General features: G+C 31.5%; 2 protein-coding genes across 3 annotated transcripts; both read left to right on the top strand.

The window, feature by feature from the left end:
* The first annotated feature begins 1,869 nt into the window (after positions 1-1,869).
* On the top strand, positions 1,870-6,106 carry LOC117911545 (pentatricopeptide repeat-containing protein At1g71210, mitochondrial). The gene is made up of 3 exons (XM_034825951.1): positions 1,870-4,773; positions 5,495-5,553; positions 5,689-6,106. The coding sequence occupies exon 1, from the start codon at positions 1,941-1,943 to the stop codon at positions 4,584-4,586; it is 2,646 nt and encodes an 881-aa protein (XP_034681842.1). The 5' UTR covers positions 1,870-1,940; the 3' UTR covers positions 4,587-4,773; positions 5,495-5,553; positions 5,689-6,106.
* Positions 6,107-18,670: 12,564 nt separating this feature from the next.
* LOC117909895 (50S ribosomal protein L20) lies at positions 18,671-22,525 on the top strand. 2 transcript variants are annotated; one of them, XM_034823953.1, is made up of 3 exons: positions 18,671-18,751; positions 20,529-20,737; positions 22,129-22,525. In XM_034823953.1, the coding sequence occupies exons 2-3, from the start codon at positions 20,552-20,554 to the stop codon at positions 22,318-22,320; spliced, it is 378 nt and encodes a 125-aa protein (XP_034679844.1). In that variant the 5' UTR covers positions 18,671-18,751; positions 20,529-20,551; the 3' UTR covers positions 22,321-22,525. The 2 variants fall into 2 exon arrangements, with proteins under 2 accessions (XP_034679844.1, XP_034679839.1); XM_034823948.1 differs by lacking the exon at positions 18,671-18,751 and adding an exon at positions 19,101-20,409.
* The last annotated feature ends 4,470 nt before the right edge of the window (positions 22,526-26,995 follow it).

The raw sequence follows: 26,995 nt of genomic DNA, 5'->3' as shown, positions 1-26,995 counted from the left end.
ACGGGTTTAATTTTTTATAAAAATTAATTGTTTAACATTGCATTTAGAGGCATGCCCTGAAATTTTTATATTTTTAAGATGTGGTCTAGATACAATTCTATTTGTACTTTTTAAGAGTATAAAAATGGAAACATTTTACTATTATAAATAGTAAGTATATATGGCGACTTTGGTTATACTTATTGTTTTTTAAAAAGCAAAAAATAAAGGCCATTGTACCAAAAAGGTAGGTGTCATGGTTGCCACATTTATTTATTATTATTTTTCTGGAGTTTTGAGCAAAAATAATATATTTGAAAAAAAAAATTTACAAAATAAACCTCCTACCAAAATAATTTTCAAAATAATGCATTCTAGCCATTTGGACATCCTGGCAGTTTGGGAATTTTTTTTCTTTTTTTTTTTCATCATAATTGGTAACTACCACTTTTTAAGTTTGAATTTAAAGTAGTCGTTATCAATTATAGTTTTTACCATTTTTTTAAAAATTCAAAATCGTGTTTTATGACATACAAAATGAACTAATTTGAGAATGAAATCACTTTGTGGAATTTTTATTTTTAAAAAATCATTTTTACCTAAAATCGTATAAGTGGCAGCCCACCTTCAACTTATTGAAAAGTAATTTTGGAAGCATATACAAGTTACTATTGTAGTGCAATATTTGAGGATTATTTTCTCCAAAATATAGTGTCCTATGAAACTCACTTTTTTAAGTTCCCAATTCATTTATATTTTTCAAATGATACACTTTTACATGATTCTCCTTTTTCCTTTTGTTTTTAATTAGATTTTGTGGGATGATTTATAAGATATGTTCTTCTTTCAATAATAAAGAAAAGAAAATTCCAAGTTCTAAAGGGTAGTTTCCAAATTACATAAACCCTTCACTCCAAAACCTTAATCAAATTAATTGATTAATCCTGGATTGTGTGAAGTTGTTATTTGGGTATGCTTTAATTTTATTATTTTTTAAATAAAAATAAAAATTTTAAATTATATTTTTTATTTTTATAAATATTAAATGTTAAATATTAAACATATGTAGCATATTAGAAACTCCACTTTCATTTTTTTGTTTTTAAAAATAAAAATAAAAATGTGTTTAGTGATTATAAAATAAGTTTAAAATGTTTCTATATATATATATATATATATATATATGTGTGTGTGTGTGTGTGTGTGAGAGTTTGCATCTGTATGGTTATATTTTTTTAAATTGTTTATTATTTTTTAATTTAAAAATAAGTTTCAAAAAATGATTTAAAAAGTCCATATTTTTCTTTTGTTTATAAAATTGATGAAAAACAATTTTTACTTGTTATTTAAAAATTGTTTTTCATTTTACCTTGTTTTTAAAAATTGTTTTCAGAAAACGACAACCAAAAGTAATAGGCTCTTTGTTTTAGTACAATTTTTTAAATGGTTTTAAAAAATAAATTTACAATTATAATTCTTAATTTTTTTTAGAAATTATTTTTAAGAACAAAATCCTATCAAAAAATTAAAAATAACTTTATTTTCAAAATATATTTTTAGTCTCAACTTTATCAGACATGTTTTTTAAGTTAAAAAACTATCTCTCAAAAATTCAAAAGAAAATGTTTTCAACAATAATTTTAAGACAAAGCCTAAGAATATATGTTTTACAATGTTTTTAATTTTTGTCAATTAATTTAGGAAACATTTTTTTTATAACAAAAATAGTTGTTTTCACTTATTTCTAGTATTTATATTTATATATAATTTTAATATTTTAAATTATTTTTAAAAATATTCTAAGAAACAACTTTAGCAACTATCATTTTGAGTTAAAAAACCTTTTTTTAAAAAAAATCCATAATAATAATAATAATATTCGTTTGAAGCTCATCTTGCTCGGAGAAGAAAATCCTCAGTCTCTCCTCAGTGTCTCAGTCCAATGCTCTTCTTCGTAAAAGATGCTGAGAACCAAGCTCTCATCCACCAATCCACCTAGGGTTTTTAGGGTTTTAAGGGTTTTGGGAGTTTCGATTTCCACCTCCACGGTATCCCCCACAACCCCTGCATCCCCGCCGCACAACCACCTCCTCCCTCGCCATAACCCCGTCGTTTTGGGCGGAATCGGCTCTCTTCAAGCCAAAGATGTGGTTCTCTCCTTCAAACAGTGGTTCAAATCCCCCCAAAATATCCTCCTTATGGACCAGATTTTCCGAATCCTCTCCGATCTCCCGCCGGACGATGCCGACGCCGCCCTCGGCCGCCTCCGCCTCCCGCTTTCGGAGCGGTTCGTTCTTGATGTGCTTGCCCATGGCAGTGATGTTTTGTCTTGTCTTAAATTCTTTGATTGGGCTGGAAGGCAACCGGGGTTTCACCATACCCGTGCCACGTTCCATGCCACGTTCAAGATCCTTGCTCGAGCGAAGCTCATGTCGCTCATGCTGGACTTCCTGCAGAATTATACGGAGCTCCGGTATGTGCATAGAGTTAGGTTCTATGATACCCTGGTGATGGGTTATGCGGTTGCGGGCAAGCCGGAGATTGCCCTCCAACTGTTTGCGAAAATGCGTTTTCAGGGTCTTGATTTGGATAGCTTTGCTTATCATGTTTTATTGAATGCGTTGGTGGAGGAGAATTGTTTTGATGCGTTTCGAGTTGTGGTGGAGCAGATTAGGATGAGGGGGCTTGATAACGAGATTACCCATTCAATTATTGTGAAGAATTTTTGCAAGCAGGGGCAGCTGGACGAGGCGAAAGCGTTTGTGGAACAGTTGGTCGAGAGCGGGAGAGTTGGGTTGAGTGGTGGGCATATGGTGGGTTTAATTGTGGACGCTCTTTGTAAGAGGAAGAGGTTTGGGGAGGCGGGTAGGCTGGTGGAGGAATTTCAGGGGTCTGGGATGGTTTCCGTGGAGCAGGCTTATGGAGTGTGGATTAGGGATCTTGTTCGGGCTGGGAGGCTTGATGGGGCCCTGGAGTTCTTGCATAGCAAAAAGGAATCTGAGGGGTATGTGCCTGAGGTATGTGGTTATAACATTTTGATATGTAGGCTTTTGAGGGAGAATCGACTTGAGGAGGTGCTTGATTTATTGATGGAGATGAGGGAGGGTCAGATTTTGCCGGACAAGGTCACAATGAATGCTGTCTTGTGCTTCTTTTGTAAGGCTGGAATGGTGGATGTTGCTCTTGAGTTGTATAATTCAAGGGCAGAGTTTGGACTCTCTCCGAATAGCATGGCCTACAACTATCTGATTAACACTCTCTGTGGGGATGGGAGCACTGATGAAGCATATCACGTGTTAAAGCATTCTCTTGAGCAAGGTTATTTCCCAGGCAAGAAGACCTTTTCCATTCTTGCTGACGCTTTGTGCCAAGAGGGGAAGCTGGACAAGATGAAGGAGTTGGTCCTTGTTGCCTTGGATCGCAATATTATGCCAAGTGCTTCCACCTATGACAAATTTATATTAGCTCTTTGTAAAGCGAGGAGGGTAGATGATGGTTATTTGATACAGGGGGAACTCAACAAAATAAATAAGGTTGCTAGCAAAAATACTTACTTTAATATGATACGTGGGTTTAACATTTTAAATAGGGCAGATATTGCTGCCAGACTTCTTATTGAATTGCAAGAAAAAGGTCATACCCCTACAAGGTCTTTGTTCAGAGCTGTTATTTGTCGTCTTTGTGATATGGATAATGCAGAAAAGCAGTTTCTCAAACTGCTAGAGTTGCAGTTGTCTCACCAGGAGCCTAACTGTCAGGTTTACAACTTCTTCATTGATGGAGCTGGGCATGCCAAAAAACCTGAGCTTGCTCGAGAAGTGTTTGAGATGATGGTAAGAAGTGGAATTGTGCCAAATTTGAGTTCTGACATTCTGATGTTGCAGAGTTACCTAAAGAATGAAAGAATCTCCGATGCTCTAAATTTCTTTAGTGACTTGCAAAAAAGGAGGAAGGTAGGGAGGAAACTATGCAACACCATGGTCGTTGGCCTTTGCAAAGCCAACAAGGTGGATATTGCATTGGAAATCCTGAAGGAAATTAGGGAAAAAGGAGTAACTCCAAGTCTTGAATGTTATGAGGAGCTTGTGAAGGTACTTTGCACGAATAAAAGATACGATGTGGTGGTAAATCTTATTGATGACTTAGAGAGAGTTGGGCGGCATGTTTCATCCTTTATTGGTAATGTACTTTTGTTGCATTCTTTGAAGACTCCGGAGCTTTTTGAGACTTGGGTGCATGCTAAAGATGCGCACAATGAGATTTCTTCTCCTAATTTGATTCTTGGCCAGCTAATTGGTGAATTTTCTGGTTGTATTGGAGTGAACCAAGATTTTAATTACTTGGAAGAGGTTATGCAACAGTGCTTTCCACTTGACCTCTACACTTACAATATGTTGTTGAGAAGACTTACTAGGAGCGACATGGACCTTGCATTGGAATTGTTTAATAGGATATGCCAGAAAGGGTATGAACCCAATAGATGGACTTATGATATCTTAGTACATGGTCTGTTTAAGCATGGTAGGACATCTGAGGCCAATAAATGGGTGGAGGAGATGTTCTGCAAAGGGTTTGAGCCAACAGAGGCTACCAAACTTCTCATTTAATAGGAGATTTTCGGCAAAGGTTTCGATCCAACCAAGCATATGAAACCATTCATCTAGGAGGAGATCTTCAGAGGGTTCGATCCAACTGAGCATGCCAAACAATTTATCTAATGGGGTTCAACCAACCAAGCAACCAATCTATTCATCTATTAAGTAATTAACAGTCTCCTGTGTAGGAGAGTTAAAGGTATAAAGTTAAACATTCACAATCAATGTTTGCTGCCTCAGTAAGATTGATCATCTGAGATATTTTGTTTCCTGTACATTGCTTTCTTTCATGCCTTTTTCCCTCAACGGCAACAAGAGATAATTATCTATTCATTTTTTGAATGGCAATGGATAAGGAGTCTAACTTCATGTCTTGTGTTGTATCAGATTGATGGAGAAGTTCATTTTGATTCTTTTTGTCTTGCTTAGATGGTGTACCACAATTTGTTGTATAAGAAAAAAAGCTACACATCCTTGGTTTGTTTTTTAATTTGTTTTCTCCTTCATGGTGAATAACCCTCCCGTTTTTACACATATTAGATTTTTTTTTTCTTTTCTTTTTTCTTTTTAACATTAGAAACAAGCATTGTATTTCAATTAATAAGGGGAAAAAAGGATGAGCCTTAACACAGCTAAACTATTTTAAGAAGGTGGCAAAACAATTGGGGCAGAAGCCTAGTGATGAAGCAGCCAATAAAATGTTCTTAAAGCTGTTTACTTGATCGGCATCATAAACGACTACTTAGTCCCTTCCTTAGGAAACCTTCTGTGCTTCAGTCCTACTCAAGAGTAATAGCATCTTTTACAAACCATTTTTTCTACTTAATATTATAGAGAGCAGTAATTTTTTATATAAAATACCAGGTTGGTTTTATTTTACTTTTTCTATGTTTTGCCCTTGATGTTTTTCTATGTTTCAGGAAATACAAAAGCAAGGAGAAAGGAAGTCCTTTCTTAGGCTCAGGGACAGGACTGATAGGTTATTATTCTCTCTTTCTGTCAAGTTCTGGTTATATATTTTCTGACTTTTCAGCTTTGATCCAATTCAATTATCATCATTGCTTGCACTTGTTAACTAAAATGTCATGGAACAAAAAAATTGTGTGCTAAACAGGGTTGGAATTGAGATCCCAAAAATTGAAGCCCAGCTTAAGCACTTGTCAGTAGAAGGAGATGCATATGTTAGGACCAGGGCACTTCCTACTCTGCTCAATTCTACAATGAACTTCATGGGGAATTGCTAATGAACAATTCTCTGCAATATTCCCATCCACTGTTGAGGGTCTTTTTGGAATACCTCCCTCTTAGCATTAAGAATTTTTCTAAAAAGTGTTGTTGATTGTCCCACAAGGTAATTTGAGATTCAATTGCCAGTATTCCAGAAATGGGGTTGTCTGCCTCTAATGTTAATACTCCAATATGTGGGATATGATTTAATGACTATGATGAACTTTTCATAGTGTCAGATTTGAACTATGCTGTAGTTGTGTTTAATAGTTAGAATTGATTAAATCAGTTGTTGAGTTGTGAAATGCTGCTAAATTTTTTACTTCATTTGTTTTGATGCCCGTTTCTTGAAGAAGATGGTTCATTGGCAATAGTGACTGGTCAGGTAGAAAAAAAACGAATCTGAATGAGTTGAAGTTCCAATAAAATTGACTGGTCTTATTTCTTTATGCTATTTGTGCTTGTGCATTCAGGGGTAGCTTCTTCAGACTTGTACCTCTCAGCATAAGTTGCAATAGATGCTGCCATAACCCTTTTATTCTTTTGCTCTGTTTCCATTTTTTGTTCTTTTTTTTCCTCTCAATTTGTTTGGGCCTTACGGATAGAATGTAAACCAGTTCCATGGTTTCGGTTTCCAAAACCTGTCCCACTGTTCTATATATTAGAGATGTTGAGAAGCTTCTATGTAGATCACAAAGGATAATATTACTTGTTCCAAAAAATGTTGAACGAACTGTCTGGGTCAGTATTGATCCTTTGGCTCTCAAATTATGGATTTGGATGATAACTACAGAGGTGTGAATGAGAAGCTTACTTTTCTATTCCCTTACAGCATTGAAACCGGACCTCCGGAATATGAAAGGCATTTTGTCAGATCGATGACTCAACTGGATGTGGCTATGGAAATGACACAGCCTGAGGAAAACAAAAACGATATTATTTTATCTGCATGACAGACACCATAGTTCCAGTAACCACATAGAAGAAATTGTGGCATTAGTATTTCTCTTATAATTTGATGGATAACAAATTCCAAAAATACAAATATGGGAAGCTTAGTATTCCATCCAAGAGGTTGGATTAGAGTGTTCTCTAATGGTTTTCTCTATATTTTGATTAATAGCCACTTATTGGATTGGCTATGAAACAGTTTGACCCATGGGTTGAGTGTATTCCAGGAAGGCAAGTCTGGCTGCAAAGCATGCTCTGAAACCGGAAGCACATGCTGAACCATCTATACAAGTACTAACCCTAGAAGTCCCACCTTTAGGGAAACGAGTTCCTAGCTCTACAAGGCCAACTTTGGTTTACTCAAGTAAGAAAGCAACCATCACTAAACCCGTCCAAGAATCAGAATCGGCCACTTCCTATGAGAAATAATTCATCTTCTCCTGAGATTTCTCCTGAGATTAGTGATCTAAATCTGCCCATTGCAGTGAGAAAAGACACAATCCACTTTCTAATTTTGTGTCCTATAATAGATTTTCATCATCTCATAGAAATTTTCTCACCAGTTTAAACACCATAGCCATATCGAGGACCTTATTTGAGACATTAAATAGTAAGGAGTGGAAACAAACCATGAAGGTCAAGAAGCAAGTGACAAGAATGGGACTTGGGATGTGGTTGAGTTACCAAGGGAGAAGAGTCAAGAAAGGTGCAAGTCGGTGTTCACAATCAAGTACAAGGTGAATGGTTCTCTTGAGAGAGTACAAAATCAGGCTTGTTTCCAAAGGTATATTTAGACATATGGAGTAAATTACCAAGAGACTTTTGCACCGGTAACCAAGATGAACACTTTGAGAGTTTTACTCTCTTTAGTTGCCCAATTTGACTGGGACTTACAACAATTTGATGTGAAAAATGTGTTCCTATATAGAGAGCTCAAAAAAGAAATTTATATGGATCTTCCACTTAGCTTTAATATGCACTTGAAAGGAAAAAAGGCATGTAAATTGAAGAAAGCTTTGTATGGGCTAAAACAATCTCCAAGGCTTGGTTTGGAAGATTTCCTATATAGAAAGCTTGAAAAAGAAATTTATATGGATCTTCCACTTTGCTAAATTTAATATGCACTTGAAAGGAAAAAAGTTATGTAAATTGAAGAAAGCTTGAATGGGCTAAAACAAATTCCACGGGCTTGGTTTGGAAGATTTGCTAAAGTCGTGATAATTGTTGACTATAAACAAAGTCATAGTGACCACACCTTATTTGTTAAACACTCAGCCTCAGGGGAGTAATCGCCCTACTAGTTCATGTGGATGATATAATAGTGACTAAAAATGATCTTGAAGAAAGAGAAGCATTGAAGCAGTGCTTAGCAAAAGAGTTTGAAATAGAAGATCTTGGAAAACTAAAGAATTTCTTGGGAATTGAAGTGACTCACTCAAAAAGGGGAATTTTTGCCTCCCAATAAAAGTATGTTCTTAACTTATTGCAGCAGACATGAAAAACGGGATGTAAATTAGCTGACACACCTATTAATCTTAATCACAAGCTTGGAGAAGCAAGTGAGGATGCAACCATGGACAAGGGTATGTACCAAAGATTGGTTAGCAGTTTGATTCACCTCTAACATATGCAAATGGAGATAGCCTATGTAGTCAACCTAGTGAGTCAATTTATGTATAACCAGAAGGGAGTGCATCTACAAGTTGTATACAGAATACTACACTACCTAAAAGTAACTCTAGAGAAAGGAGTTTTGTTGAAGGAAAGCACTAAGTTATCATTAGAGTCCTATACTAATGTAGATTATGCAAGATCAGTTGTTGATGTGAGGTCTACTATAGGATAATTCACTTTTCTTAGAGGGAACTTGGTAACTTGGAGGAGTAAGAAACAAAACATTGTTGCAAGATCTAGTGCAAAAGGAGAGTTATGTGCAATAACCAAAGGAATTTGTGAGTTGTTTTGGCTTAAGATTATCTTAGAGGACTTTGAAGATTAAATGGGAGACACTAATGAGACTTTATTGCGATTATAAGTTAGCTATCAACATTGCACATAATCCAATACAACATGATAGAACCAATCATGTAGAAGTAGATAAACATTTTATTGAGGAGAAGTTGGACAGTGGTTTAATCTATACGCCATATGTGTCTACTGGAGGTCAATTAACCAATGTCTTAGCGAAAGGATTAGCTAATACTCAATTTCAAGAAATCATTACCAAGCTAGAAATGGATAATATATAGTCACCAACTTGAGGTGGAGTATGGGAAATACAACTATGTCATATAGAAATGTGTGTGTGTACACAACTATGTCATATATAATTGTGTATGTATACAACTGTGTATATCTATGTACAATTGTGTGCATATATGGTTGTGTGGATTTGTGTATATAATCCTTGGTTTGTAGGGATTTTTAATTTTTTTTTTCTGTTGTTGTATATATTTTAAGGGTTGCATATATATATATATATATATATATATATATATATATTTAATATATGAATGAGAAATACAATTTTTCTCCACATTGGCAAAGGATGGCTAATGGCAAGCATAATAGGAAGTATATTAAGATCTTAGAGAATGAAGGAAGAACAATTTTGGATAACATTGATAGTATTTTGATGGAGATTTTGCATTTGCTTGAAAAACTATATGTGAGCCCTCCTAGAGAGTCTTGGAGGTTAGAAGTTTGAGATTGGTCACCCTTTTGAATAGAGAATGCTTCATGGTCGGAATGCCCTTTTAGTGAAAAATGGATTTTTAAAGCCATTTTTCAGTTAGATAGGGACAAGATCCTGAGCCTGATGTTTTCATCATTGTTATATTTCAAGAGTGTTGGGATGTGATTAAGAAGGATTTAGTAAGGATGTTTTCAGAATTTCATAGAAACGGGGTAGTTAATCAAAGTACAAATGTATTCATTCTTCTAGTGTCCAAAAAGAGTCAAACAAAAAGGATTTCCAATTTTTGACCTATGAGCTTGACCACTTGTTTGTATAAGATCATAGCCAAAGTCTTATATGATGTGTTTTTCATGAAACTATCCATGTTACACATGGAGCTTTTGTTCAAGGAAGGCAAATATTTGATGTTATGTTGATAGCCAATGAAATAGTGGATAAAAAGAGACGTTTTGGAGAGGAAATGGTGGTTTTCAAAATTGATTTTAAAAAGGCTTATGATTATGTGGATTAGGGTTTTCTAGTCCATGTACTTGAAAGGAAGGGGTTAAGTTCTAAATGAAAGACTTGAATGAGAGGTGGTTTATCCTTCGTATTTTTTGCAATCTTAGTGAATGGCAATGCTAAAGATTGGGTCAAAGCTTTTAGAGGCCTAAGATAAGGAGATCCATTATCTCCTTTCTCCTTAACCATTGTGGATGATGTATTAAGTAGAATGATGTTAAGGTTGTGGAGAGTAGGTTATTAGAAGGCTTCACTGTCGGTAGAAGTAAGACTATAGTGTCCCATTTGCAATTTGCAAATGATACCATCTTCTTTTCAAGAGCCTATTTGGAAGAATTGCAAACTCTTAAGATAATTTTGTTAAGTGTTTGGACATATATATGTACTTAAATTCAATCTAAATAAGAGTACCTTCTCTGACATCAACATTGATCAAAATTAGCTCACTAAGATGGCAATGTTGCTTGGTGACAAAGTGTTTGATTAGCCTATTCCTTATTTGGGGCTCCCACTAAAGGGAACCCAAAGGCTTATGCTTTCTGAAATTTGATGATTGAGATAATTTCGTGAACATAAAATGGGTGGAAAAAAGCATGTTTGTCATTAGGTGGAAAGATAACTCTTATTCATTCTTTCTTGTCTCATATTCCTAGTTATTTGCTCTCCATGTTCAAAGATCCCTAGGGTTTGTGAAGATTTCTTTAAGAAATCATGCTTTATTAGGGAAATGACTTTGGAGGTTTCCTAATAAAAGTTTTGTTGTTTGACATTAGATTATTCTAAACATTTATGAAACGCATACTAATGGGTGGGATGCCAACACTATTGTCAGCTGATCACATTGTTGCCCTTGAAAGGCCATTGATAGGTTTTTCAGGATTTTACCAAATGCACTTGGTTAGTGGTGGGAGATGGGACAAGAATCCGTTTCTAGGAAGACTTTGGTGGGGGATCAACCTTTGTGTTCCAAATTCCCAAGTTTATTCAGAATTGTCATAGTAAAAAACCTTACTATTTCATCAATTCTTAGGTGCACTTATCCCTTCTCTTGGAACTTAAACTTTTGTTGCAACCTTTCTAATTTTGAGATAGGAGATTTTTAAAGACTCATATCCTCTCTTTCTTACTTAATTTATCTCCATTTGTTCTAAATGCGAGAGTTTGGTCTTTATCTTCTTCAAGTTTATTTACAATAAAGTCGTTCTTTTTAGCCTTGTCCAACCATGCTGATCAAGTTCCATTATTCCTTGCTATTTTGTTTGGAAATCACAAGTCTACTTAAGGTTAAATCCTTCGTTTGGCTAGTAGCACACAAGAAAGTTAATACCAATAACATACTATAATTGAGAAGATCTTACAAAGCCCTCAGTCTTGATATTTGTATGTAAGGAGAGTGGTGAATCGGTGAATCATCTTTTCTTACATTGTCCTTTGACTTTGGGCCATGACATAGATTATTCAAATTGGCTCATTTGGTCTAGATTCCTTCTAGGAGTATGTGTAACATGATGGCCATCTCATATAAATGGTTGGGAAATTCCATTAGAGGCGGGGTTCTATGGCAAACCACTTGTCTTGCTTTGATTTGGGTTGTGTAGGAGGAAAGAAGCACTAGGATTTTTTACGACAAGGTGAAAACTTCAGAGGTTCTTTGGGATATCATTCATTTTTTTGCTTCCTTTTGGGCCTCTAATACCACAACTTTTAAGGGTATTCCCCTTAATATAATTCAACTTGATTGGATGTCAATGTGTAGTTCCAAAGGTGTAGGCTAGCAAAGATTGATTAATATTTGTATATTCCTATATTGGTTATGACACCTCACAGTTATATAGATTTACTTGGTGCTTCAAAAGTCCCAGCATACTTCTGGTGTAGTTTTTTTGGAGGATTTTCATCCTTCTATTGTACCTCTTATTACTTATCTTAATATATTATATTGTTGTTTTGCATAAAATAAATAAATAAATAAATAATAAAAAGATCAAGTAGTAAAGCTGAATTCAAAGCATGGCGTATGAAATTTGTGAATTGTTATGGCTAAAAATCACTATTGAAGATCTAGAATCAAGTGGCAAAAACTAATGAAACTCTATTGTGACAACAAGTCTGCTATTAACATTGCTCATAACCTAGTTCAACATGGTCGGACCAAACATATGGAAGTGGATCGGCACTCATAAAAGAGAAGCCAGATTGACTGATACGCGTACCATATGTTTCAACAAATGGACAACTTGTAGACATCTTTACTAAGGGATTAGCCAATCCCTCATTTCAAGCAATCACAAGCAAGTTAGGAATGGATAAATATCTATTAACAAATGCAGTTTTCAGTCATGGACAGATTAACAAATACATAGGTTTGAACTTGAAGGGAATGGATGGTTTCAGCTGTATGAAGATTGTGGAAAGAGGGTACCAACCTTTATGGGGGATACTTTTTTGGCTGGCAGCTCAGTGAGCTTAAAGTACACACTCTTTCTTTGACAAATACGTTCATAAGAAAATTACCCTGGCAATGACAGGTTCTTTGGGACTCAAGCATGCAGATTCGGTCCGATAACATAATTCAGATGAAATTTCCCTGATGTTGCTCTCGCCTCATGTTTAGGGGCATCCTGGATTTTCTACCTCCAACTAGCTTTGGTTGCAGCATACAGGTCAGTTTGTGAGATCAATTTCTTATCTTACACCAGTCTTCCACTGCAGGATGTGCACAATATGAGATCCACACGGTTGCCTGGCGACGATTTGAGACATGCAGGAGGATGAACTGTGCCACCCGATCACCGGAATAACAGTGTTCAGACACCCTGAAGTTGGTTTAGATGTTACAGAGGCAGCTTTGGTCATCAGAAAGCAATCTGAGGGTTGTGGTGTTCCAGGATCCCTCACTGTTGTTTCTTTTCCAGAGCAGATGAACATGGTTACCTTTCCATAGTTCCATTAATACCTTGTCCATTTTTTTCTCCAAGATATAAAGACTAGAACAAAAATCTGTTTAGAGCTTCAAATGTTCTTAAATCTGTTTTTTTATGTTTTCAAATATTTTTTAAGAAACAATTTTTATCTGTAATGCTTTATTTTCAATCATTCTAGGTAATTATTTTTAAAAAATAATTCTTAGAAAGAACAAGTTCCCAAAAAACACATCTTCGAGTGAGGAAAACAACTTTTTGTTTTTCAAAAATAGTTCTCTATTTTTAAAAACAGTTTCCAAATAAGCTTTGATAATTTGTTTAGAAATTATTTTTGAAAACAATTTTTTTTTTTTTTAATTTCAAAATCATGTTTTGACAAATGTTTTACTGAAAATGGATTTTCAAGAATTTGTTTTGAACACATGTTTTTGAAAATAATTTTAGCTCGGTTTTTTGGTAGAGTATTTTGAAAATATGACAAATACCTTGTGAAAACTTTTCAATTATGCATTAATGCACATTAGACTTTAACGGAAGGAAGAAACTTAGGGTCTTTTTCGTAACTGTTTTAAAAAACAGTTTTAAAAAGCAATTTATAAGAATAGTTTTTAAAAACTATTTTATAATGTTTTTAACCTATTTTGAATATTTTTAAGGGAGAATTGTGTTTTGGGCCCGGGCCCAAAAATTGATAAAAGATCCTCATAAGTTTCATATTTAAACCCAACACCTAAAGAAAGTCTACAAATTGAAAAGAAGGATATGAAACATTTAATTTTCCGAAAATGCCATTTATTGTCAAAAAGAAAAAGAAAACAACTAACTTCCCACTCTCTTTCATTCTTTTTTTCCCTCTCTTTCATCATTCACCTTATCTTTTTCTCTCACATATTAATCGGTGGGACATGTAAATTAATTCTTTTCTAGAAAGGTGTTACTATTTTCATCAATTATTTTTCTCCCAAAAACCATGCCTAATAAATTAAATATTGGTAATCAATGGTTGAAAAGGATTATTACTATATTTTTAAAGTAAAAATTTTTTAAATACCTCATAAAATATTTATTTTAAAACTTACAAAATATATAATAAATAATTTTTAAACACCTTAAAAAATATTATTATTCTTTTTTATCCAATATATATATATATAAATATCTTTAAGGTTGTAAACAATTATTTGAATATTTTCTTTATTTTTCGGACAATACATTGATATTGTTTTAATATATTATTTTGTAACATGATCATCTTTTAACTAATGGTGATAATTAATTTTTAATTGAATAATGTATTATAACTTAATAATTTGAAAAATATTCAAATGCCTTTTTAAATCTAAAATAGATGTGGACTTGACATGATTTAAATTATTAAAACATGATGTCATTAAGTCAAGCAAATGTATCATATTAAGAGATGTGTATGTAAATTATATCATAATTTTCTCTTTTTTTATTTTTTTTCCTCGTACATGATATCTTTTGTATAAAGTTTTGTAGATGAAAAATAATAAAATATTTTGTTATGTAAAGAGGTATAACAACACATTAAAATTGAAAAGAGAATATAATGGAATACAAATTAGATGAAAATCACTTTAAATAAGGATATAATATAAAACATATAAATGTAAGAAAAAACAAGTTTAGATGAAATTTAAAATAAAAAATCAAAGAAAATAAATTAAAAGTAATAATATAAAAATTGTAGAATCTTTAAAACTATAATTACAACAAAAAAAATTATTTTAAATTAACTTGATAATTTAAATTAATGATTTTTTATAAAAAAAAAATTACAAATGTTACAAAGATAATTTTTTATCCTTTTTAATTCTATTTAAATATGATTTTTTTAATATCTGCTAACATTATGTTTATAAAGGTAAAATAGTAAAAATATATATTTCATTCGGTTTACTTGTAATAAACACTTTAAATGTGATTAATTTTAATTTTATTTCCTATGTTTTAATTTTGGTAGAGAAGATCTAAATGACATAGTTTGGTAAAAAAATATTCATAATTTTTCCTCAACAGTTATTATATGTTGTTTATATTGTCTTAAGTTATTTAAAACAATGACATTAATGTGTTATCCATTTATATTAATTTGATTTCACAAAAAAAAAAAAAAGGTTATACCTAAATATTATGGTTAATTTTCCTTTATATAGGATGTAAATGTAGTAAGAAAAAATATTGTTAAACTACTTAAATGAAATATGCAATTACAAATTTGGATGATGAAATTTAAAATTTCAAATTAAAACAATTTTTAGGTGAAGGAATGTGTGGGGGAAAAGTGTTCAATCCTTAGGTGACAAGAAAAAAAAAGTTCAGAATTGATTAAAATCTTGCATAAAAGATAACCTTGTACACCCTTATATAATTAGTACATTTACCCCATACAGTTAGTACATTGCCTTACACAGTGAGTGGAATACTCTTTTATAGTTAGTGTAACACCCTTATATAATAGTGCAAATTTCATAAACAATTTATGGGTAACAAAAAAAATAAAGAAATGATTCAAAATCGACTAAAATCTTTCACAAATGGTAGCTTTGTACACCCTTGTACACTTAGTATATTTCTCTTGTACACTTAGTACATTTCCCTTGTACAGTTAGTGTAACATCATTGTACAATGGTGCAATATATCCCTCTTAAGTTGTGTGTCCACGTAGATATATTAATCTTATTTCTAATGGTTTGGCTAACAAAATGGTGGATGAATTATGATTAAAATTTTTTTCCCCAAACATTATTACTAAGAAAAGTATCGAAATTTTCATGTGAAAGTTAAATAAATTGCATGACGTATGTATGCAATCTATGGGTGACAAGGAAAATGAAAAAGTGATTCAAAATCGATTAAATTTTTTTATAGATGGTAGTCTTGTACACCCTTGTACACTTAGTATATTTTCCTTGTACACTTAGTACATTTCCCTTGTACAATTAGTGTAATACCATTGTACAATATATCTATCCTAAGTAATATGTCCATGTAGGTGTGTTAACCATATTTCTAATGGTTTAACTAATAAAAGGATGGATGAATTAGGGTTAGTTTTTTTTTTTCCCAAACATCATTATTGGGGAAAGTATCGGAATTTCCATATGGGAGTTAAATAAAGTGCATGACATGAGTATACAATTTGTGAGTGACAAGGAAAATAAAGGAGTGGTTCAAAATAGATTGAAATCTTTTATAAATGATAATCTTATACACTGCTTGTACACTTAGTACATTTCCCTTATACAGTTAGTAAATACTCTTGTATAGTGACACAAATTTCATATTCCCGTAATGCATATATGCCTATATTTGTATTAAACATGATTCTAGTAGTTTGATTAAAAAAATGATGAAAAACTTCAATCCAATTTTTTTATGAACATATTACATTTTTGTGAAAAAATATACAATTGACCAATTCCTTTATTTAATTGTGAACATATTATATTTTAAAAATAAAAAAGAATAATTAATAAATGAAATTTAATTCTTTTTATTATCTTAGTATTAAACAAGGTCTTCAATTTTCATTTTAAAAATATTTTTCATTTTTTTAATTAAATGTATTTTCAAAAAGAGACAATATAGAAAATAAAAATAATTTTTAAAAATAAAAAAATAATAAAAACTAGAAAAAATATTTTAAAACCAAACTCAAACATAATCTATATAATTTTTAACTACTTGTTTTTATTTAAAATGAGTAAACATATCATTTAACCCTTTTGTATGAGAAAAAAATCAATCTTTACTATACTATGTATTGATATAATCCATTTCTAAATACGAAAACATTTTAGTTGGATATTTAAAATAAAAACTCTTCATTTATCCTCTTTCTCTCTTTTTCTTTTTTCTCATTTCAATAAATTTTCAATTAATTCAAATCATTAAAAAAATTCCTTAATAAACAAATTTGGAACATTCATATAACTTATTACAAAAGTCTATGTTCAAAAAATTATTAAACTATGGAAAGAAAAAGATTAAAAAAAAAACTTTAAACTTTTTATTTTATAATAATAAAAAAATAAACTTTAAAATACTTTTGAGTATAAAAGAAAAAAAAAAGTAAATATATTTATTTTAAATAGTGTTTTAATCATTAAATTATTTACTTGTAAAATGTAAAAAATAATTTTTATTCATTTAAATTAATATTTTTTTCAAAAGTATGTTCCAAAATAATTTTTGAATCATTAATGTAATTTTTATTTATTTATAATTTAAAAATAGAAAATAATGTTGATTTTTCAATTATTTTTAAAGGAGTTTAAAAAATAAAAAAAAATAAAAAAAAATGATTAAATAAAGGAGAATTTTATGGATGGGGCATGTAAAGAGTGGTGGTATAAAGACAAAATCATGGGTGTAAGTAAAAAGAGGTATTTTTGTCTATTCCAACCTTATATCCTTACGATCAATTATAGGTGTTTGGAGGATCTTTTATTAATTTTTGGGCCTAACTGGGCCCAAAACACAATTCTCCCTATTTTTAAATATGTTTTAAAAATAATTTTTATATCTAATATTTTATATTTTATTATTCTCTGTATAATTACTTTTTAAAACAATCTTAAGAAAATAAGTAATAAACAAAAAATAATTTTTTATTAACGAATGTGTTTTCCTGATTTTTTGTTTCGAATGACATAAAATTACTCTAAAAAACAGTTACAAAATAATCCCTTAGAAACTGTTTTTTTATGTTTGGATTTTGGAACAACATTTTGTTTCTAAAAATAATTAAAAACTATTTTTAAGAACCAAAATAAAATAAATAATAATGATAATAATGTGTAGGAGGAAAATGAATGTTTGAACAGTTTGTTTGTGCTAAGAATCGCTGCCATAATGCCTTTATAAATGCTCTTATAGATTTTTATTTTATTTGATTTTTAGTTTTCTATGTAAAAGGTTCAAAGCCATTCATTCCGTGAGGAAAAATTAAAAGAAAATAAAAATGAAAAATAAAAAAATAAAAAAATAAAATAAAAATTAAACTATTTTTATGTATTTTAAACTTATTTAATTTATTTAAAATTTTTTAATTAATTTTAGTATTTTTTTTTTGTATTTTTATGGTAAAATTAAACACAATAAATTTATTTTTCTGATATTTTTTTTCTTTGAATACTTTCGAACTTGCATGACATTAAAGCATCCAAATGTCGTAAATATTAAGTTTGGTTTTCTAAAATACTAATGAATAAAAATTTATGGTTTTTTATCATTAAAATTACTATAAAAAAAAATCAAATTTTAACTCAAATTAATTTAAAAAATTATATTTATAAATTATTTAATTTTTATATATAAGAGTAAAAATAAGTAAAATGAGTTTTAAGAGGTGTGTGGAATAATTTACTTTTTATTTTGTTTTAATTTTTTTTCTTTATTTTCTTTCCTTTATATGTTTCCCTTGAATATATTTGACTTCTAAATTTTTTTTAAGAAAAATGCAAGAAAAAAGAAATATAAATAAAGAATTTTACTAGGCCTTATCAAATAAATTCTAATAATTTTTTGTATTGGAATATTATTTTATTAAATTTATTAAAGGTTTAAATACTTGCCAATGTAATAATTGGTACACAAGGAAAATTTTATATTGATTTTATCCTAATAATAATAATTTTAAAAAAAATGGTAAAAAAAATAAATAAAAATGGTAAGGAGGTCATTTCTGGTCGATCCGGGTTGAATTTTGAACCGGCCGGTTCTCTGAGTTGTCCTTATTTCAAAACCAAACCCCTGAACCGGACACTTCGACTGCACCACTTTCTCTCCTTGTAGGGTTTTCAATTTTCTCCTCTGTTTGGTTTTCGAGAAACCTCACACAATAAAGGCAAGTTTCAATATTTTGAATCTTTATCTTATGTTGTTTTTCGGTCTGCTTTCTGAAAATAAAGGGATAAAAAAATGGAGAATTTCTGAGGCTCAGTTCGAGTGGAAGTTTTGGTTTCTGCGTTTTCTCAGAAACCAAACAGAGACTTAGGGCTGTCGAAAGTTATTCTTTTTTCTTGTTGATTGCAGAATAAATCATCGTGCTGAGATTGTTCGCTCTTGGGTTTATTGATTTGTCGGCTGCTCTTGGAGTTTTTGTTGTTAGATATTTTCACAACACACTGTTTCAGGGAATAATTATCACAATGATAATCATAGTTGTAATTTTTCGTACAAATTACTGGAATTCATGCCTGTTGCATATGAATTAGGAGAGGCGGGAATTTAACTGTCTTAATCTTGGTAGCCATGTGCTTGACATCTGGAATATTCTATTCTGGCCTTCGAAGCGAAATTGCATGATTTTTTTCGCTTGGAAGAGGCTTATGCCTTTTTCAAGAAATTGTGGGAAACAGCAATTATCTTAAATGCTTTTGAAATTGAAAGTTGCTTGGGTTCTGTTGGAGTTTTACAGGGCTTGCTCGATTCAATGCCGGGAATTTTATAGACTTGCATTTAGGGCCAGAGTTCCCCCTGTAGGCTCTGACGTTAATGAATGATGTAAATTTTTCGGGCCCTGTTTCTCAAGAAGATGTTTTCTGTTTCTAAAATTGGAAAATTTGATATGGTATAGAGAACATGTTGGGCAACATGTTTTCAGAAACCATTTGTGGAAATGTTTCTTAGAAGTGTCTTTTTTTAGAGAGCATTCAAAATACTGATTTCTGCATCTGGAAAAAAAATGCAAGCATTTCACAATAAAAAATGAAAATGTTCATTGGTTTTATTTTCAGCTATGAAAACATTTGTGAAGTTTGCATTTTTCCTACCAAACTGCCCGTTCCTTTCATTTTGCATACTCCTTAGGTGTGCCAGGATGAATAAAGTGTTCTCTGTTTTTTTTTTTTTGTTGTTAGAAAAACCATTGGGAACAATCTCCATTAGCAGTCAGACTACAACTTAGTGACCTTCATGAACAATGAATCTATGAAGGATTATAGTAATTTGGGAGACTATGGGTTAATCATGGATCAAAGTTGAAATATGCTTATCACTAAAGGAGGGACAAGTGGTTTTGATTTGTTTCATGAACTAAAATCTGAAAACAACGAGTACAAAAAATATGAGAGAGAGAAGTATTTATAATCATAGGAGTCAACGTAAAACCCCATGTTTTTGGAAGTTTGTAAAATTACCCCCTTTATCATTTTATCATATAAAAAAATGGAAGAGGGATGGTTGCGGTCTTGGGATGTATGTTTCTTTGGAAGGGTTGAGGAAGAAACCTGGTGGGGGATGTTGTGAAAACCGAGCTTAGCCACTCTTTGGGTGATTTGGCACAAGACGAATGTGGGAATCTTTGAATATAGAAGGGTCCCATTGATGATTTGTGGAGTAGTACTTGGTACTAACTTCTCAAAGGATGCTTGTCATTGATGGGATCACTGGCACTCCTGTCAGCATTACATTGTTAGAGTTGAGGTTAATTTGCTCATTTCATCAAAGGGGCCAAGTAGGCTCCCCCATCTATAGTGTTCCCTTCTCTTTGAATGACACAGGGTAAATGGTTAAATGCCTGTGATTTCATAGCGGTGACTTCCACTTGATTGATATTGTACAAACCATTCCAAGGTAAATGCCAAGCAAAGTGGAATTAACACCTTTGTGTGAATGTGCAGTCTGCATTGAGAAAGATAGAAAGATGAACAAGGACAAAATATTTAAGCTAGCAAAAGGATTCAGGGGGAGGGCGAAGAACTGCATAAGGATAGCGAGAGAGAGGGTGGAGAAGGCATTGCAGTATTCTTACAGAGATCGAAGAACCAAAAAAAGGGACATGCGCTCTCTTTGGATCGAAAGAATTAATGCTGGCTCCCGCCTGCATGGAGTATGCTTCTCTTTTTTACATACATCCTTTTTCCTTTTCAACTGCTCTGTAAATACCTCTTTCTTTAACTCATTTCTATTAATTTCTCCTAATCTAATTTCTTTCTCGATCTTTCTCACACTTTTTGATGCATAGATGATTTTTATCCTTAAATGATTTGTTTTCAGCAATCCATCTCTGTTGCAAATTGTTTGAAAATGAATTACTTTGACTACTGTTAGGGCAACAACTAAGCTCGACTCATCCCTAATGATTTCATATATTGCCATTCTGAGCATTAATGTTCACTGCTTGACAATATAGCTTGAAAATGCAAAAGTTCACATTTATTCTAATTGTAACAGAGAAAAATGTTACCTATTACGATGGTAGCGAGGATGTTCATATTGATGACTGAAGAATTTAAAAGAATAATTGTTGTGTTGTTATGGATTGTTAGCAGTGGTGTTGCTAGTGGTAGTAGTGCCAATGATACTGCAAATCATTGTAATGATTAGGCATTGTAATCGGTGGCCTATTATATTAAGGGAGTAGCACATAAAACTGAGAATATTTCTGTATGAACTTGCTTAATTGATGGGCAAGGATAGAACATTCTAGGTTTTAAGCCTTGTGATAATTGAAAAATGATTTTAGGGTTATCAAATATGGAGATATATGCACACATATAATAAAATGCTTATTCTACTCAGAAGCTTAGCCAAGCAGCCATTGTGTCCATCACTCAAGTTTGAGTTGTTGCTTGTTGCGCCATGTTGCTCCAATGCTGCTGCAGCAGCAAATTTCATACCGCAAAGCCATTCTTCTAATGCAGTAAACCTGTCAATGACCACCTTGTCTGAGTTTTGGAATGTTCTGCAAGGTGCCACCATTTGGGGCCTTTGTTCTGAATCAAAGTTGTTAGGGCGCTAATAAACTGCTCTCACTAGGTGGAGTCGACACCCTGGTCAACTTACAGTGCAAGTACTTTTGCACTGCCTTTTCGAATTGCAACAAAATTACATCCTTTTCCCAGTTGGCTTCACTCTCCTTACTTCCCTTACAATCAGCTAGATAGTCGGTTCTGTTCTTCTTGCTCTGCTCCATGGATTATGATCTTAGATCCTGTGGTAAAATATTACCATGTCAAATTTTCTAACCTATTTTGAACATAAAAAATAAAATAAAATAAAATGTAAAAGGGGAAGAGCCAGGAGGGGGAGATTGGTTTGAGAGAGAGCCTAAATATTCAAGCATAACTATTGTAAAATTTCGAGCATAATTTTGCTATGTTATCATCCTCATACTTGTCTGTTCTGAAAATATAGGAGGCTTTCCTTCAATAACAGTATACATAAGCTAGAATTTGACTTATTTGTTTCCTTGTTTTCTACCTTGGTCTTGTCTCACAGGTTAATTACAATAACTTTATACATGGGTTGATGAAGGAGAACATCCAGCTGAACAGGAAAGTTCTCTCAGAGCTGTCTATGCATGAACCTTACAGCTTCAAAGCCCTGGTGGATATCTCACAGAATGCCTTCCCTGGAAATAAGAAAGCGGTGCTTCCTCCCAGAAAGGAAGGCATTTCAGTTGTTCTGTAATTGGCCATTTTGATCACCTTCCCATTCATTTTCCCCTCCTGTTATAGAGTATGTCTGTAACAGATGTTCCAAAACCTGTTAGGTTTTTATATTGTATCAGTGCTCACTGAATGCAAGAAAAAACAAAAAGATGATGTTATTTCTTTTTTCCCCGAATATCATATTTGATTGAATAATTAACATTGCTCCAGGTTTTGGTGGTTTATGAAAACAGGGCAATGCAAAAGATCGAAGAAAGGAGATAATGTGGAGCCCTGATAATGTAAGCAAATTGGCTTAATCTTTGATAAACTTTAGTAAAAATGCAAAAAAGTTGAGTATTAATATGAATAAGGTGCATTTAACATAATCGTCCATGGTTTTAATCATCTAGTCTTGCTGTTTAGATGTGAGCCTTTTTTAACCATTAGTAGGTGATCTCTTCTTGTTTTAAGTCCATGGTTGGGGTTGTTCTCAAGAAGCCATGGCCTCTTATACCATGGACTAGAATCTCCCGTGACATTTAGTCAACTTCAAATATCTTAGTAACTCTAGTTAGAATTGCTGATTTGGTCATATTTTTGAACTTTTATGCACCCTAATATCTTGTGAAACACCCTCTAGCCTCTATTATATGATAGATAGCTTTAGAAAATGTCCCTTTTTCTTCATATGTAAATTTTTGTCCTCGTCTGGAACCTTCTACAAACCCTTTGCAATCCTTTACCACTTGGGCACCTCAAGTGGTAGCATTAAAGTGATAAGCTTTAGAAGATGTCCTTATCACTCTTTACTTCAATTTTTCATAGGTTTTTGCCATTTCTAAGGATGAAACCTTGCAACCAAAATCCCTAAAACTTTTAAAATTAGGCATCTTTTATTGTAAAGAGTTTGAGTAGCATCATTTCTATAGTAAATCTATTAATTATGTAATAAGTTGTATTAACTTCCTCTACTGAAAACTATTAAACTAAGGTGGTGTTTGTTTTTTTGGCTTTTTGCTGAAAGCAATTTAGTTTTAGAATTTAGGTTGTTTGTTTTTCTACTTTTTCATGACTTATTATAAACTTTTTACTAAATAGAAAAAGTCAAAATATGTAGCTTTTTCTAATTAGAAAAAATAAAATATTGGTTTTTTTTTTACTTTTTAATACTTAATAGAAATAAAATACTATAAAAACAAACAACCTAATATTTAACACTATTAAGTATTAAGGTTCTATTTAGAATTAAGTAAAAAAACAAACACCACCTAAGTCATTTCCATTAAGCATCATGGATGCTATATGTTGAAGAGTTATATTTTCTCTTTGTAAATCTATTTTGTTATTAGTTTCTTGTAGGTTTTTAAAGGTATATGTACATTAGAAGTTACTAATTCATTCAATCCTTCCATCTCCAAAGAACATGATGCTTCCTTCATATTCAAGAAGGCTTGTAAATTTTGTTTCATCACTGTGTTGAGCAACTATGATAAAAAATTCTATGAAATTATTTAGAAGCTCTTTTTGGGGTGTCTCATTCAATTTTCTGCTTTGTTCAAGGGGCTTTTCATTTTCTTTTATTTTGTTTTGAAAATCATTAGGTTTCCCGGTTGATGGATTCAGCCGTTACCCACTATCTCAATGGTCATATACCATGCTCCCACTTTTACCCTTCATCATCAAATTACTTTCAAGGGAAAAAAAATGTTTTTTTGAATCACTGCCGAACAAGTTAAAAGTGTGTTTTGCAATATTTGTAGTTGCAATGCTTTTAGTTAAAATATTTTTTGTATAAGTGTTTTTTAGGTAATCACTTATACCTATCAAATGTTTTTCCATAAAATAATATAAGTGTTTTTCTACTTTTTATACGTTTTTTCTAAATTTTATCAAACACTTAAAGTGCATTTGATATTAATTTTAGAAAATGTTTCTAAATTTTTTAACACTTGAATAATAAAAATTTTCAAGAAAGGATAAAAATATTTTTTAAATTCAATATCAAACACACTCTTAATTTTTGTTCAAAAATATTTTTTCTAGTGTAAATGCTTTTGAAAAATGCTATCAAACATCTTCCAAGTGATATCTAGAAGTGATTTGATGCTCTAATTTTTTAAAAGTTTGTCAAATATTAATTTTTACAAGAAAATTTTTTTAAACATTAGAAAGTACTTTTAATCACCTCAAAATTACTCCGAAACCGGCTTTGTACTTTATTCTAATATTAAATAAGGATGTGTTTTGACGAAACAGGCCCAATAGGTTTTAGCTTGGTCCGTACGGTTGACCCTGGCCTGTAAGGGGGCCGGGCTTACCAGGCCCAATTATGAAGAAGCTGCCCCTGGGCCTAGTTTATAGCTCGGCCCAGCTGGTGGCCCATTAAAAATAATGAAAAACCATTTTTTAAAGCTATTGCCAAGATGAAAAAGGTTGCATCACTATAAAATACTACATTCCTTCGTCACGATGTAAGACTACATATTTTCTTGCGACTTATACTACTCATAAAAGCTCAAGAATATAGAAAATGTAGTTTCGAGATAGCATCGATAAGTATAGTTGGGTTAATTCCATTATAAATGCATAAAATTGACATCCAATGGACTAATAAAATAAAAATTAAGAATCGTTCTAGTGCCATTGAATGGCACTCTCAAGTGTTTGCCCCTAAATTTGCCCACATTTGAATAGTTTTGTATTCAGTCAAATTTCCAAAACCAAATTTGGATATGTTACACTTTCTAATATCTGCTCACAAATACTAGGGTTTATTAATATGTCCTTTGGGGGAAAATTTTATTTTCGATGTGTCCTATAACATCACTATACTCTATGCTTAACCCAATGTCCTTAAAAGAAAAATTATTGTTTATGAAGTTCATGATAAAAGATCACATTCCCTCGAGTCATTGAGGAGTTCATTAAAAAGCATCGAGATATTATATTGCAGATGTGAAGACAATTCTGATAGTGTTAAGTCTCAAGGAGATTACTATATAATTTTGTTCACTTGAATTTTCATAAATTTAGTAGATTTTGCTTGACATCTATTTTCCTCTTGGTGTTCATCTCTCTAAGATGATTTTTCACATAAATTATTTGTCTCTATATGCTCTTGAATTTGTTAATTCAACATCAAATTTTTGGGATAATAATTGAGGACTACCAATTTACTCCCCCGACTAGGTAGCTTTGTGACACAAAATCTCACAACTTCAAATTTTCAAATGTACACCGGTCATGTTACAAAATATATGTCCATATTATTGACATATTTAGAAAAAATCTTCTTAATTTTCATATTTGACAAACTATCTTGCATTTATTTTGATGAGACCCCTATTGGTGATGTTTTAATAAGACAAACAATGGAAGAGCTTTATGCTATATGCAGACAAGTGCAAGATAGAAAAATTTTGAATGTTGATATCTAACCAGTGGATTTTAATGTTGATATCATCAAAGATTTTTTAGAATCATTTGCAATTTGTGTTTTAATGGATGAAATTTCGAACAAATACCTACCAAGCACAATTAAGTTGATTATGAACTTGTTTGAAAGTGATTTTAATAGAGTTAGAGGTACTTTCTAATACTTGAAAACACTCCCTTAAAAAAATTAGGCTATGTTTGGATCACATAAAATTCTTAAAAAAGAAAAAATAAAATATTAAGGAAAATAATTTTCTCATATTTGATTTAAAAAAAGTTTAAAAGAATATATAAAAATAATTTGTTGAGTTTGAATATATCTTTTTTACTTTCCTTCTACTTTTTCTTTTTATTTTCTTTCTCTGACATTTTCCTCCAAATTTTTATGAACCAATCATAATCTAAATGTCTGAAAAACTTTTGAAAATCACTTTTAAAAATCAAGAGAACCACTTGATAATTAATTCTTCCAAAAAAAAAAAATTTATAATGGAGTGTGTTACCAAAACACTTTAAATTACGTTTTTTTTTTAATTTAAATCTACCATTAAATGATTTTCCTTAAAAGCACTTCTCATAGAGTTTGAACAGCTTGGGACCTTTTTGGTCAAAGAGAAACTTGGGTTGGGCTGGGCTAGGTAGTTTTTCCCCAATCTAAGGCCAAACTCGGCCATATGGCCACTTCAATCGGGTTTATTTTTTATAAATTTAATTTTTATTTTTTTATTTCATGATAAATTTTAAAATTAAATTATAATTATATAATTAAAAAAAACTTTGAAAAAAAATAGTGTATGACATATGAAATATAAGTTTTAATAAATCATTGTATCAAAAATTATAATTGATACGGTTTGAAATATAAATTATGAATTTTAATAAACTTGAACAAGTTTATTAATTAATATTTATAATTTATAAGTTGTAAAAAACATAAAATAATCTAAGAGAATTCACCATGCATAATTTATAGGTAAATTTCATTATTAATTGAATTTATAAGCACAAATTTTAAAATTATACAACTATTTCACTTTTTCATATGTTTCAAATAAACAAAACTAAATTGAACATATATTAAATTTCGAATTACACCAACATTATCCTTGTTGGAAAAATGGTTTTTCTAAAATAATGACAGAAAAATAACTTGACCTAAAATGAATTCGTTTGATAAAGATTATAGGAAGCGTTCTTAATATTTTTAACACTTTAAATTTTTTATCTTTTAAGTGTTAAAAAGATTAAAAATGCTTCGTGGAATCACTGTCAAAAAC

This window comes from Vitis riparia, chromosome 3 (genome assembly GCF_004353265.1).
Source record: "Vitis riparia cultivar Riparia Gloire de Montpellier isolate 1030 chromosome 3, EGFV_Vit.rip_1.0, whole genome shotgun sequence".
NCBI classification, from domain to species: domain Eukaryota; kingdom Viridiplantae; phylum Streptophyta; class Magnoliopsida; order Vitales; family Vitaceae; genus Vitis; species Vitis riparia.
This window is presented reverse-complemented; position numbering and strand designations above follow the sequence as displayed.